General features: G+C 33.4%; 1 protein-coding gene across 1 annotated transcript in view; it reads right to left on the bottom strand.

Annotated features, from left to right (window-relative positions):
• Window positions 1-638: 638 nt before the first annotated feature.
• Window positions 639-15,493, bottom strand: part of SENP7 (SUMO specific peptidase 7) — a gene marked incomplete at both ends in the record, with an annotated part of 137,074 nt that continues 122,219 nt past the window's right edge. Inside the window, 9 exons of the mRNA XM_084232254.1 lie at window positions 639-776; window positions 4,140-4,290; window positions 4,571-4,639; window positions 4,728-4,771; window positions 6,537-6,589; window positions 7,374-7,498; window positions 8,115-8,207; window positions 12,717-12,839; window positions 15,198-15,314. Of these exons, the coding sequence (XP_084088380.1) occupies window positions 639-776; window positions 4,140-4,290; window positions 4,571-4,639; window positions 4,728-4,771; window positions 6,537-6,589; window positions 7,374-7,498; window positions 8,115-8,207; window positions 12,717-12,839; window positions 15,198-15,314 (913 nt within the window). The remainder of the gene's footprint in view (window positions 777-4,139; window positions 4,291-4,570; window positions 4,640-4,727; window positions 4,772-6,536; window positions 6,590-7,373; window positions 7,499-8,114; window positions 8,208-12,716; window positions 12,840-15,197; window positions 15,315-15,493) is intronic.

Raw genomic sequence — 15,493 nt, forward strand, 5'->3', positions numbered from 1 at the left:
ATTGGGGGGGAAATATTTACAGCAGAGTAACAATTTCATTTAGCAGTTGACAAAAAAATAAGCTGCACTTTGAAAGAGTGAATTTTCACCATCTTCCTATCATTATATCTTATTACACTATACAGAAGGGATGCCGTCAATGGCATTTTCTGAAGCCTTGATACGGAACTCTTTATAAAAATACACAGTATTTATACTGCATGCTTGAGTTGCAAAGAATAGAAGTATAATGTGACTTGTCAACAAATTTGACAAGCACGGGGGCTGGCACCAGGGAGGATCTAACTCCCTTTAACCCCCATTATGTGGAAGTACAGATCACAAAGTTTTATTACCTATAAAAACATTCCCACATTACATGTGCTATTGCATAATTCAAGCATATTTATTATAAAAATATCAGTATTTATGAAATCTTAATGTCTATCTGATAAGTTTATCTGTATCACTCCCATTTCCACTCCATCTCTGAGATCCCAACAATTCTAGTAATATATCTGATATATTTTAAATAACACTCAATGACTTATAAAACTACTGCAAGTTATTTTCTTCTCTGTGAGCTGGCTAACACAAATGCTGGTAAGCGGCTTTCCAGTAATCGTACAGGACATCTGTGTCATGTCTGTCAGGATTAACTAACTCCTGCTGGCCTTCTGTTGCTGTAAATGAAGTTTCAAAATGAGCTCTCGGATATCTTCCCGTTTGGTCTTTATTACATGACGAGGAAACCATTTCTCCAATTGAATCGGGAGCTCAAAGTTAACAATAGGGTCCTAAAGAACAAAGAAAAATGCAATGACTTTTAGCCACATAATTTCAAATTTGCTCTAATTTCATTTGACAAGAAATGAGGAATTTCTGTTTTTATTTTTTTTTCACATTTTAAAATTTTTTTTATATTCCCCATACAATTACAACCCCGTTATTTTGACCCCAAGCCCTCCTTTCCCCGCCCCCCACCCCCCATAGAGTGTCTCTGGTTCATAGTTGTTTGTTGATTTTGATATTTTCTTTCTTATAGTTATTCTTTTTCCTGGTCCCTTATTTAAATTTTCTAGATTCCTGCTATGAGTGAGACCATCCGGTATTTCTCTTTTTCTTTCTGGCTTATTTCGCTGAGCATGATCCCTTCCAGCTCCCTCTATGTTGCTGCAAATTGCATGTGTTTATCTTTTTTGAATGCTGAGTAATATTCCATGGTGTATATGTACCACATCTTCTTGATCCAGTCATCTATTTTTGGGCATGTGGGTTGTTTCCAAAGCTTAGCTATTGTAAATAGTGCTGCTATAAATATAGGGGTGCAGGTGCTCTTTGGAGAGGAATTTCTGTTTTTAAACAACAGCTTTACTGAGATACAATTCACAGACCATACAATTCCACTAAGGGATTCAACTGAATAGTTTTTAGTATATTCACAAGAGTTGTGTGATCGACACCACTCAATTAAGTTACTAAGTTTGAACATCAAAATCAAATACCTCTGTCCTGCCACAATGCACATTTAGGTAGATTAGGGCAAACAGAATTGGTAAATAGAGAATGATTCAATACAGTGCAAACTTCACTGCTTTCTGGGACTTTTTCTCCACATCTTTGCCTCTTGATATAGGCCATTCTCACAGGTGTGTGGTGGTCTCTCACTGTGGTTTTGATTTGCATTTCCCTGAGAGTAAGTGATGATGAGCATTTTTTTAAGTGCTTTGCTGGCCATATGTATGTGTACTCTGGAAAATTGTCTGTTTAAGTCTTCTACCCATTTCCCGATTGTGTTATCTGCTTTCTTTTGTCAAGTTATGTGAGTTTTTTGTAAATCTTGGGTGTTGGCCTTGTCTTATATATGGCGTGCAAATACTTTCTTCCTTTCGGTAGGGTGTACTTTCATTTTAGTGAGTTTCTTTCACTGTGCAGAATCTTCTTAATTTCATGTATTTGCTTATCTTTAGTTTTATTTCCTTTGCCATTGAAGTAAAGTCCCCCAAAACATCCTGAAGTCAATATTGTGGAGTGGTTTGCCTGTTTTCTTCTGTATATTTTAGGGTTTCTAGTACTGTATCCAAGTCTTTGGTGCAGTTAACTTTTGTCTGTGGAGTGAGACAGTAGTCAAATATTATTCTTACATATGGCTGTCCAGTTTTCCCAAAACCATTTATTGAAGAGACTTTTCTTTCTCCATTTGTTGCAGATTACCTATCCATATAAATGTGGGTTTATTTCTGGACACTAACGCTATTCATTTAGTTTGTGTATCCATTTGTATTCCAACACTATATTAAGATTACTATAGTTTTGTATACTTTGTAAGTTATATAGTTTGAAGTATGCAGTGTGATACTCCACCCTTCCTCTTTTTTGTCAGGGTTGCTTTGGCTATCCAGGGTCTTTTGTGTTCCCATATAAACACACAATGTTTGTCCTATTTCTTTGAAGAATGCCATTGAAACTTTGACAGGGATTGCACTGAATCTGTATATTGCTTTAGATTAGTAAGATGGTAGTTCTAGCAATGCTAATTCTTCTTATCTATGAGCAGAGCATACCCTTCTATTTTTTATGTCTTCTATTTCTCTTAATGATGTCTCATAGCTTTTATTGCACTGGTCCTTCCCCTCTTTTGTTAAATGTACTCCTAGGTATTTAATTCTTTTATGATGTGATTGTGAAGGGGATTATGTTCTTGATTTCTTTCTCTTTTAGTTCACTGTTGGCATACAGGATTGCAACTAATTTTTTTATTTTCTTACATTGTTCATTTTTGTACAATATTTGATTTCTCTGCTCAGGTATAGTCCCTATAAATCTTCCACAATCATATCACCTGTGAACCATCACCATAGTCCCTTGTGCTCTTCCCTCCCCTGTTTTGACTCATCTCCCTCTCCCTCCCCTGTATGCCTCAGATCTATAGTTTGCCTGCGAGTTTTCTTTTCTTTTCTTTTTTTGATCCTTTGTTCAGTTTCTCTATATTTCTCCTATTAGTGAAACCACCCCATAATTTTTTTTCCTGCTGATTTGTCTCACTTAGCACAATCCTTTCTAGCTCCATCCATGTTGCTGCAAATGTCATGAGTTTATATTTTTGATTGCTGAATAGTGTTCCATTGTGTATATATACCACATGTATATATGTGTATATATAACACATGTGGTATATATACCACATCTTTTTGATCAAGTCATCTGTTTTTGGTCATTTAGGTTATTTGCATATCTTAGCTATTGTAAACAGTGCTGCAATAAACATAGGAGTGCAAGTTTCCTTTCAAATTAAAGTTTTTATGTCCTTTGGATAGATTCCTAGGAGTAGAATCATATATCCATGTTTAGTAATCTGAGGAACCTCCGCACAGCTTTCCATAGTGGTTGGACCAGTTTGGGAATGAAACTCATTTTTGCACATTGATTTTGGAACCTGTAAGTCTGCTGAACTGATTGTTTCTAGGAGTCTTTTAGTGGAGTCTTTAGGGTTTTCTATGTATATTATCATGTCATCTGCAAATAGTGATAGCTCCCAATGTGAATTCCTTTTATAGCTTTCTTTTACCTAATTGTTCTAACTAGGACTTCCAAAACTATGTTGAATGTTAGTGGTAAAAGATGAAATCCTTATCTTTACCTGATCTTAGAAGAAAAATTTTCATATTTTTCCCACTGAAAATGATGTTAACTGTGGATTTGTCATATATGGTTGTTATTATGTGTAGGTATTTTTCTTATTCCTCATTTTTTAGTTTTTTATCATAAATGGATATTGAATCTTATCAAATGCTTTCTCCGCAGCTACTGCAGATCATATGATCATATGATTTTTGTCTTTTCTTTTGCTGCTGTGGTGAATTAAATTCATCCTGAATCAAATTATTTTAAAGTTCTTATCTGCTAATTCCAATATCTGGATTGTACGTAGTTTTATTTTTCTCTTTCTTAATTACCTATAATATTTTCCTGATTCTTTGTTTGCCCAGTAATTTATGATTGGTAATTGTGAATAAAAAACTTACTTATGATGATGGTTGTTAGACTTATTGTGGTGATCATTTCACAATATATACAAATACTGAATCGTTGTATACCTGCAACTAATATGTTATATATCAATTACATTTGAATTTTAGAACATTTATATTTTTACATACCTTGAAGAAGCTTTCCACATATTGCAGCAAATATACTCCACAATCACTGCTATTATCTTGCTTAGGAACTTTAGGGCATAGGTCCACCATGTTTGTTTTGCTGAATTCACGGTGAGTTTTTCGTTTGACTTCCCACTCTACCTCTAAATACCTTAAATAATGAAAGAGTAGAGTGTCTAGAGTAGAAATGTATTTACTATCATGCAATATTTTCATAAATATAGAAAACATTTGCTGACAGATATGTTGCTTCAAGCCAAATTAATATAACAAATTATAATACGTGATGCTTCAAAGTTACTTCACATATCACATGGTCAGGATAGATATAGTTTTTGCAATTCTGATATAGCTTCAGCAATTTTTAAGGTAGCTTCAAAATTACTAAGGCTTTAGACAACAAAGTGAAGGGTGAAACTGTCATTACTTACTCCCGCAAATTCTGAACTGTGTTTTGTACAGAAGCAGCTTTCAAGGAATCTAGTATAAGAATGCAAGGCCTACGAAAAGCAAAGGAAGAAATTACAATGTAAATATCTGCATATGAAATAAACCTAATTATATGAAAAAAATATAGCATATACCTACCTTTTACACATTTTCTTTGGTGTTGACATATTCCTCTCAGTACTCTGAAATAATATTAATTTTTATGATTTTGTAGTTAAAACAAGTTTGAAAAAATATTCAGTTGTTCTATAAAATGTTTCAAACAACTGTGGATCAAAATTTTAAATAAGAATTCTTTTCATCACCTGAAGTAAACTAATTTCATTTTTTCAAAAATTCACTGATTTATTTTCTTGTACTGGTGAAACAACTGCTTCCCCACCCCCAATTCTATAGTCAATTACTATGGGTTCTAAAGGTAAGTTTTAAAAGTTTATGAGTACACTTTTCCATGTAGTATCAAGAAGTTATGGGGTCAAAAAAATATACAACTTTAATTACTTTTATTCAGAGTTACTATCTTAAGCAAAAATAAACAATTCAATTTAACCTTTGCTTACATACATTCTCTAACTCAATATAGGATGCTGGTAGAGACACATTTTTTTCCTTTGAAGCACAAGAGTACAGAAGGGATCATGCTCAGAGAAATAAGCCAGAAAGAAAAAGAAAAATACCAGATGGTCTCACTCATAGCAGAAATCTAGAAAACTTAAATAAGGGACCAGGAAAATGAATAACTATAAGAAAGTGAAACTCAAAATCAACAAAAAACTATGACCTAGAGACACTCTATGGGGGGTGAGGGGCGGGGAGGGGAGGGATTAGGGTCAAAATAAGGGGGTTGCAATTGTTTGGGGAATATAAAAATAAAATTTATTTAAAAAAAAAGAGTACAGTATTTTTTTTCCTTTTTTCCCCTTTTTTTATTATTAATTTTTTGACATCATTGTGGATTTTTAAACAATATTTGCTTCCTCCCACCCCCTCAGGTGTAGTCCCCATAGAGTTTCCTTCACCAATGCACCCATGCACCATCACCTCAGTTCTCTGTGAAGAGCACAGTAGTAATGTGTACTGAGGGAAAAGGGATGGAGTGTTTTTTTTTTTTTAATTAATTTGCCAAACAACAGATCAAACTAAAGCAGTGTTCTTTAATGTAGAACTTCTCAGTATCTTTATTATTTAAAAACACAGCATCTCTAAGAAAGGAATAACACACTAATTTCGAATAGCTTAACTGACCTTAATTCTTTTTATCACAACTGCACCAAAGAACAAATGTTTTAAGCAACCCAATTTCAGAAGCCCAGTCCTAGAAGCAAGAAGGAAGTCCCCTGTCTTTCCACTATGACAACAGTAAAGAAAATCCCATTCCTTCTGCCCATTCTATACTAGTGACAATAAAGACACCGACCTATATTGGGAGGCTGTTGCTATCCATACAAAAAAATTAATTAGGTGGCTACCTTAAGCAATTAAGACACTGAATCTAAACCATGCATGACAGTTTGGAGACCCATATAAAGAAAAGTTAATAGTATCTCTTATCCTCAGAAGTCATATAGATTAATCTTTAGTCTACTTTGAATAACTTTTACAAAAAATTCACAAAAATGGAAAACAGAATATAAAGCATGTTTGCTCTGATTATTAATTATGATTAAGTAAAAAAAGTAAATCTGACTCACAGAAATTAGAAAAGTTGTTAAACAAGATGATCAGATGAACTATTGAATAAACACACCCAGGGATTTAAAATAAGCGATTATAAATGCAAGGAGAATGACAATTTCTCTTGTTCTCTTTCCTATCCCCACAAAATATATCAAAGAATCATAAAGCAGCAAAATCAAATTATAGTCCACCTAGCTATGCCCATTTTACAGATTAAAATTATTGTATTTATGAATTCCTTCCTTCACATCCAAACAATAACACACTTACTTGGGAATCCTCTGTCCTCGAGAAGAGTGCTGCAGAAGTATGAAGATCATTATCTAGTTAAAAATAACAAGGCAGTTTTGAGTTTCTATTTAATATGTAATACAAAGTATTTAAATAAGTTTAAATTATAGTCTGTATGCATGGTAGCAAATAAAGGGAATAAATACATGGAATCTATTTAATTTTTTTCATGGCTAATGTTATGAATAAAAGCAAATAAAACTGTTATCAGATAATATATAAACCCCAGAGCCAAAACCTGAAATACCAATTAATTGGGCCAGTTTCCTATAAAAAGACAATCTTTAGAAATAGCACACTAATCAAAATGTCTGTTTTAACATGGAAGACTGTTAATTTGCATAGTAGTGTTTCTTAAACTCTATGATAAGACTGCTGCATAAGTACACACCTGAAGCATAAGCAGATCAGGAAAAAAAAAACTGAAAATAATTAGCTTTATTAGTTTTTTTCTGCCTCCCATTGCCACCTATATGTTGGTCAATATTAACTGTAATAGCTATTATTAACTCTGCTTGCCACTTTGCTACAACTATAAAACATATAATTTGGAGTTTTTGAAGACTCATTGCTTAAATACTTAGTCATGTTAGCAAGATTATTCTATACAAGTGCTGTCATAAAACTTGATAAGACAGTACAACTTAATACTTTGTCTATACACAACATACACATCTATCATGAAAATCTCAGATTTATTATTTTCTTCTAGTAAGCTTAATAATCACTACACTATTTCAATGTCATATTGTTCCCTATGATCATTGTACTGTTGTTATCATTTTTAAAAAACACCATCTACATTAACTTTATCACCTATTGCTTTGTTGTCTTGTTGGGACTGCTGAGTCTGGGAGTGCTGAGATGCAGTTTGTGGAAAATCTTCATACACTGTTTCTTCTAACCAGGGAAAACAAATGACTGCAAGATACCAGTGAGATCTGTTGAAAATTGAAACAGTGTATAAGAATACAGTGTACAGCTACAGCTGAGGAAATGGGTATGACAAACTTCCTATCAATTTTGAAGAAGTCCATTGTAATATCTGATAGAATGTATGCGATTATAAAACTAAATAGCAACCGTACTTAGAGTAAAATATGAGTAACAAATTTATTTACTTTCATATAATCAACATTTCTCTTGATGAGGATCTTTTTAATGAACACGGTATTACATTATGAGGATCTGTTTTAATGAACACGGTATTACCTTTATTAAATTAATGCTTAAAGAGCATGTTCTCTTTAGTATTTGAAGATTCATCCTAAAATCTTTTGAACATATATTTAGAAAATCTTTTCTTGAATCCAGAAATTTAACACCTCAGTGGAGTTGATCATTTGTCATTTTTTCCACTACTCTTATAATATAACCATATTAAAACAAAATCCAAGACAAGTAATTCATTGTTTTAGTTACTTCTACAGAAAGGAATAAAAATAATTTCTGGGGTTTATGTACCCATACATTTTATTGAATTTTAATCTAAGCATGCACAAAATATTTTGTCTGTAATCTCTCCAATTTTTTTTTTAAATAATCTGAAATACTCACGACTCATTTACAGGCACGAAGATGTAATCTTTATTAAAGATGTTTATATGACGAGTCCATGTTCTTACTCGTTTATGTCTTCTCTGTGCCAGTCTAGGAATATGGAAGGTAGATATATTTCACAAATTAAAAAATTTAAATTTAAGAATTTCAAGAATCATTTTTTTAATCACTTTTTTTTAAAGATTTATTTATTTATTTATTCAAGCACTGGGTACAGTCAGAAGCGCGAGAGGGTGAGAGAATTCACCAGAGCCAGAGCAGGGAGCAGAGCAGGCAGAAGGACTGAAGTACACTGCTGAGGGGAGCAGCGGGCGGCAGGAGAGGTCTGCGCGCCATGTGGGACCCTCCTCCGGTGGCTGGGGAGCAGCTGGGGATCGAACCGCTGCTGCAGAGGCTGCAGGCAGCTTAGCAACCCAGCACTCAACCGCTGCACCACCAGGGAGGCCCAAGAATCATTTTTATATACCAAAAAATGCTAGGTTTAGTATACCTACCTAGCCACCTCATTAAGATATATAATATTTAACACCCTAGAAAATTATCTGCTTTGACCAATTCCTGATTGTTCTTAAACCTGATCACTATTGATAAACAATAATGTTATGGATAGAAGAAAGGAAGCAATATATTAAAAGTTGTGTAGATTTCAAGAGCAATTAAGCCATTCAATATAAACACAGCTATACCTGTTTATTCTATATAATTCCATCTAAGCATGATATAAAATACTGTCATTTAACCTTAAAATTATTCTCTCGTAATATCTGATGAGGGAAGTGTCAAAACAAAGGAAGAAGAAGAATGAGGCCTATGTTGGATATTTAAAGGTAAAATTTATCTCCTTTCATTTCACATGTAAGGAAACTATAGTACAGTATATTAAGTATATCCTTCATTCATACATCTTTCATTTTATTTCTTCAACAAATATATATTAGGTTCCTAAGAACAAATTGTGAAAATCACTCCTCACACTGCCCTAAGGAATTTGTAAAATAATGAGGGTAGGAAAAAATTAAAACAACTGAAATAGAAGTTTTATAGGGATCAAAGGAATAATGTTAAAGCATCTAGGAAAGCCACCTAGAAAAGGATTGGACACACACACACACACATACTAGTTTTTCTTCACCTCACTAGAGAAAGAAGGAAAATATCAAACCAAAATTAAATGTAAAAAAAAGGGGGGGACCTCCCTGGTGGTGCAAGGTATTAAGACACAACCTATGAAGATTTTCGCAGCCACTGCAGCACGAGTTTGATCCCCAGCCAGGGAGCAACCCACATGGCGCAGCAGACCTCTCCTGACTCGCCCGCTGCTCCTCTCAGCAGTGTGCTTCAGTCAATCTGCTTGATCTGTTCCCTACTCTGTCTCTGGTGAATCCTCTTACCCCGCACACCTCTGGCCTGTACCCCAGTTCTTATATGCATAAATAAATAAATCTTTTAAAAAATTATTAGGAAGGAAATAGCATTAGCAGTGGCTCATCTGGCTTAGACTTTGAAGGACTTCTTTTTTAAACATGGAATTAAACAAATCATAGTATTCTTACAAATTTATATACCAACTAATACAGGAAACATATATCTTCACTCCATCCATGTTTATCTGCATATCTAATCAAAATCACAGGGGTAGACATTAGGAATAAGATGGAATCCAGAATAAGATAAAAAAAAAAAAGTGCAGGCAATTAGACACTAATACATTAGATTAACTTTATAAAATAATCAGGAGTCATATGTTTACTGAATTTTTCTTATTTTACAATGAAATCACCATCACGACAATCATTAGCAATTACTTGCAACTACTACAAAATCTATTAATTTGTTTTCCATTTGAAAATCTTAAGGATTGTCAACCTCATTTTCCGTTGTGTTGTTATGTTGGTGTTAGGTCAATCTAATTCATTTGGAATATATTAGACAAAGAATAGGGCAAGGATAGGGGAGAATATGGACCACGACTTAATCTCTTATTATCAGTTCCAAACCATATAAAAAAAATACTCTCTTCAATAATATACACTGCTATCATCTTCTACTGTGAGCTCCTACTATGTTTTAAGCACTGAGCAAAAGATGCTGGGGAGAATAGAAAATTACACTGATGAAATCCCTGACTTCATGGAACTTGTACCTTAGGATGAGAAAATGAACAAGCAAACAACCAAACAAAATGATAGAGAAATATGTCACAAAACAAAGAAGAAATTTGTCAGAAAATAGGAAAGAGCTTAGGATATCTGAAAACTGACAGGAGGTAGGTTGAGTTGAATTATGGGGAGTAGAGAGAATACTGAGATGAGTTTAGGGAGTTGGACAGAGGCCAGATTGTGCAGGATCTCTTAAACCATAATAATTAGTTTGTGTACCTTTAATTTGCAATGTCCTAACACCAGCAGTTTGAGCCTCTTGTTGGGGATATATTGACCATTAAGATTTATACACCTCGCCACTTAGATTCTAGGATATTCTTTGTTGTTCTTTAACTGATTCATAGGGCTTCATTATATGAATGCTAATTATATACATATCAGGTAAGCATTAGCATGAACGTGAATGTATGTGTATATTTACACATAAATATAATATTTTACCCGTCTTACCCTGGAATATGCCACTTAGGTAGCTTTTTTCTATTACTTTTGTTTTCTATTACTTTTATATATGATCGAGCATACAATATCTAATTTTATTTTTCATTTACTTAAAAAAATTAAAATATAGCAGAATCTACTTTTTTCCCTTTGGTTTCTAAATTGGCATGCCAAATTCATAATCTCTACATTGACTAGTAATCTTAAAATAAAATGTAGGATTTAAGGCATGGTGCCACCATCAATTTCTATATACATAAAGTAGAACAAGAGAGCACTGAAAATATTAAATAACATATTTTCTTACTAAATCTTCCCTCTCCGCTAACCCTGAAATCAGGAATATTTTCTTTTTTTTTTTCCTTAATTGATGATGGCAAGCCTTGTCCATGAATACAAGCCCCAAACTTATAAACTCTAGTTACAGTGAACTATCCATTTCAGTTTATCTAAAGAAGACCAGTACACTTGTGCTGTCCAGTATAACTATTAATAGAGGTTCCATTTATATTCTAAAGTGCTCCAATTAAGAGTATAATATAGTTACAACACTGTAAGCAATGAAAAGAGCTAAAACTTTGAAATTGGAGTTACATCCATGTTTGGACAACTCATCTATCTTTTTTAAGCTTCAATTAATAATGACAATGGTTACTTTTCTGGAACAGTTATTGTAGAATCAAACAAAATAACTTTATGTTCACTGCATTGGTTCCAAGCAGGTATTCAATAGTTACTAATATTTTCCCTATTCCTACTTTCTTTTTCCAACAATACAACAAATTCAGACAGTTTTGATCATCTTTTTACTTGCTTCTTATTACTATTATTTTAAAGAGATGAAACAAATTCTCACATACTTTTTAAAGGCTTTCCAACACAATGAAAACATTACTGGACAAGAGGCTAAAAGATAAAAATTTAAAGTACCAACCAGTTCTTCCATTCACTAGCTGAATGTCTTTAGTTATTAAATATTCATTGACCTACTTCTCATGTGAAAAGCTGGGATATAATATGCCCTACATATCTAAAAGCACTGTTTTGAGAGGAAATAATGTACTTTGTAAATTGTAAAGTGGTAGACAAATGTTTACACTAACTTTTTTAATGAATAAAAACTTAATTTTATCATGGGTCTACCATATGTATTATCAAATGGACTGTTAAAGTATAGAGGTAATGAATACTACAATTATCAAATTTAGTGCTATCTAGAAAATAAAAATAACTTCTTCCTCCTTTTTGCCTATTCCTCCCTTTTACCTATTCTTTGTCACTACTCTATAGGTTTTAGCATTACTCAAACATATGTTCAAGAGAAAAATTGTGCCAACAAGTATGGCACATAATATAATATTTATATTATATGTTTTGTATAATTTACATCAGTGTTTTGTATAATTTACATCAGCTTAATTAAACATTAGTATGCTGGTGATGATCTTACCAAGATCTTACTGTCCTATATATGTAAGACAGTGAAAATATAATGCAGAGAATTGGCAACAGTGGTGATAGAAAAAGAGCAAAGCCAAAAAAGAGGGCAGTGAGGTAACCAGAGATTAGCATAGCAGGAAACTGCTATACTCCCATGCTAAAGGGCAGAGAGAAGCACCAGTACCTCCAGATGGAAACTAGAGCTCTAGCAGGTCTGTCCACTGAGAGACGGACCCACAGAGGAAATATAGCCACTGCCAGAATGACTGACCAAGGCAGAGAGAGTAAGAAATAACCTGGCTTCTTGCTTTTTTGCCTTAAATCTCTATAGTGTCCTCACAGGACACACAACTGGGAATGCAGCCTGCAGGAGTCAATCTCTCTGTGATAGGGAATAGAACAGTGGAAGGAGAAGAAATGTCTCTGAGAGCAAACAAACCCAGAACCCAACAAGTGATTATTGCTCACTCTTGGAAATATTCATTCTTGCTCACTAACAGCATCAAAAGAATATATTTTCCTCTTAAAACTTAAGTATACTGGAAGATTGACTTACGAAAGATTTGGATTATCTTCTGTTAAATTATTTTCCTTTCTCGTCAGGCACTTATAGAAAAAGCTACTGAAAATGTGACTGCGTTCAACAAGTTCATCCGAGGCCTTCTCCAATATAAGATACCTGTAAAGTAACAACACCACACAATTATTTTAATATTTTACCTAGTCTTCCCCAATTATCTTGTATGTTCAGGAAATAATTTTTATATTCAATTAGATTCAAGGTAATGTTGCAATTTGCTCTTATTTCAGTGTTTTCTTTAATTACCTCACTATCCAGCAAGGTCATTTAAAGCAGAGATCACACATATAGTCATTTATTTACCTAACATATTTATCAAAGTCCTAACATGTGACAAGCACCATATTTATACTACTGACACAAAATGGGAGAGAAAACAAATAGTACCTGTCACCATAGAAAGAGTACTGAAGGCTGGGGCAAGAACCACCTGTAAAATTAGAGGGAATAGTACCTAGCAAACACACTAGCCATGGCCATGGCACATTTTACCTGGAAAACATCATAATGTATAAAGCATGGGATAGAGTGCTCACAAGGATCTTTCTTCAGTAGTTGAGATTAATTTGTTGGTTTCATCTAACAAGTCTTAAGAAAGCTAGAGCCTCAAAAGCATCAAACACTTTCCAAATACTATTCCAGAACAACATTCAAGAAATGTATAGGAAGTGAAAAATACCCAGCACCAAGTGACCTAACATGCAAAATAGTGAAAATATGCATTTCATAATACAGGCAAATCCGCTGAAATCAGCCCAAAACTGACACAGTTGTTATAATAGGCAGGAAAGGACAGTAAAACAGTTATTTAACTATATTCCACATCTTCAAAAAATTAAATACAGCAGGTCCTCAAATAATGCTGCATCTAGTTTCATTAGAGCATTTGTGAAGGGGGAAAAAAAAACAATTTCCAACCGGGAATTAACTGTGTGAAGAATGTCCATTTTCCCCATGTCTTCATGAATTTTCTCTACATACTATGGTTTTCTCTCATACTCTAAAGATGTGCATATTATGGTCCTTAGCATGTCTAAACTGTCCAATCTAAGTGAGGGTGTGTCTGTTCAAGCACTGATAGGGATTGGCATCCTGTCCAGGTTGGTTCCCACCTTCCACCCTGAGCTACCAGGACAGGACCCAAGGACCCATGACCCGAAAATGGAATAACTGGGTTGGAAAATGAATGAATGAATGAATGAATGAATGAATGAATGAATGAATGAATAAAAACTATTTAATATAAGAAGCATTTTGGGATCATAATTAGAAGTTCAGTCATATTTTTATAATCAGGAATATACAATGTTTTACGTTGTAGACACTTAACTCTTTGTTTATATCAATTAGTCTACAACAAATGGTTTCATTATACATCACACTGTATATATTTATAGTTTCCAGGAACCTATAAACAACATTAAGTAAGGACTCACTGTAGAGATATGAAGATTTAAAGACCCAAACTGAACTTCGAAGGGTTAAATCTATAGTGTGTGAGATGAAGAATAAATGATGTGAGACGGTGGAGTCAGAATAATTGCAATAAAAATGGTATTATCAGTAAAACAATAGAGCACAGGTAAGATGATAATAAATCTGGCTTGAGAGGGTGAGTGACATAATTAGGAAGATTTCAAAGAAGTGTTAGAAATGCTGGTCGAGGAATGCAGAACAAAATGAGAGCCAGAAACAAATTATCTTTGCATGAATGTTTACAGAACTTCCCAAATTGTTCCTTCATCTTAGCTAAGAAAAAGTTGAAATTATTTTTTAAAGGAAGTTATATGGCTTTTTTAAATGATAGCTATCTTTTATAATTCTTAAAGATATGATAAGCATTAAGTTGATATAATAAGCATAAGAGTTGATTTTTTTCAGCTCCCAACATGATTTTTAATTATGTCAGTAGTTCCTATACCACAATAATAGTCAAAGAAGTACTATAAATCAAAACCAACAAACACAACATGGTTATTTGGGGAAAGGGACTTTAGGGAGGTAATTAAGGTTAAATGAAGTCATATCTTAGGCCCTAATTGCCTAATACAATTAGTGTCCCTCTAAGAGGAAGAGATACCAGAAATAGGGTAAGGACACAGAGAAAAGGAAACCACCTAAATTACAGGGAGGAAGATCTAACCAGACACCAACCCTGCTGGTTCCTTGATCTTGAACATCCAGTCTTCAGAACTATGACAAATAAATTTCTATTGTTTAAGTCCAAAAATAAAGCTAACAAAAAATAGTAGCTTTTCTGAAATATATAGTATCTACAGTAAATCAAGGAATTAAATCAAATTGGTCAATTCTAGAAACCTTCATAGGTAAATGCTTTTCAAATTTGAAATCTTGGCAGATTTCTTTTAGCAACAGTTAAAACACTTCAAAGGTAAATGCACTTTAAGGTTCATATAAAACCTGCAAAACATATGAAATGACTATATTTGTACTTACTTAAGATAAAAATCAATGATTACATCATTAAGAAACTCTCCTTCTTCTAAGCACTCCAGGTCTTCATTAGTTACTCCTAATCCCCCTTTCGTAGGTGGTGGAGGATATACAATCAACCTTAAAAAAAGTGAAAATGAAGTTCAAATACATTGATATTGAAATTCTAGTATGAAAAAGATTTGCTATATAGAAAACAATAGTAGGGTAGTAGCATTCAACAACTAAAATTTGTAGGGTAAAAAATTAGACAAATTACAAGAAATTATACTTTCCTTTCTTTATTTCACCAAATACTA

The sequence above is a fragment of the Talpa europaea genome (assembly GCF_964194135.1).
Source record: "Talpa europaea genome assembly, chromosome: 4".
Lineage (NCBI taxonomy): Eukaryota > Metazoa > Chordata > Mammalia > Eulipotyphla > Talpidae > Talpa > Talpa europaea.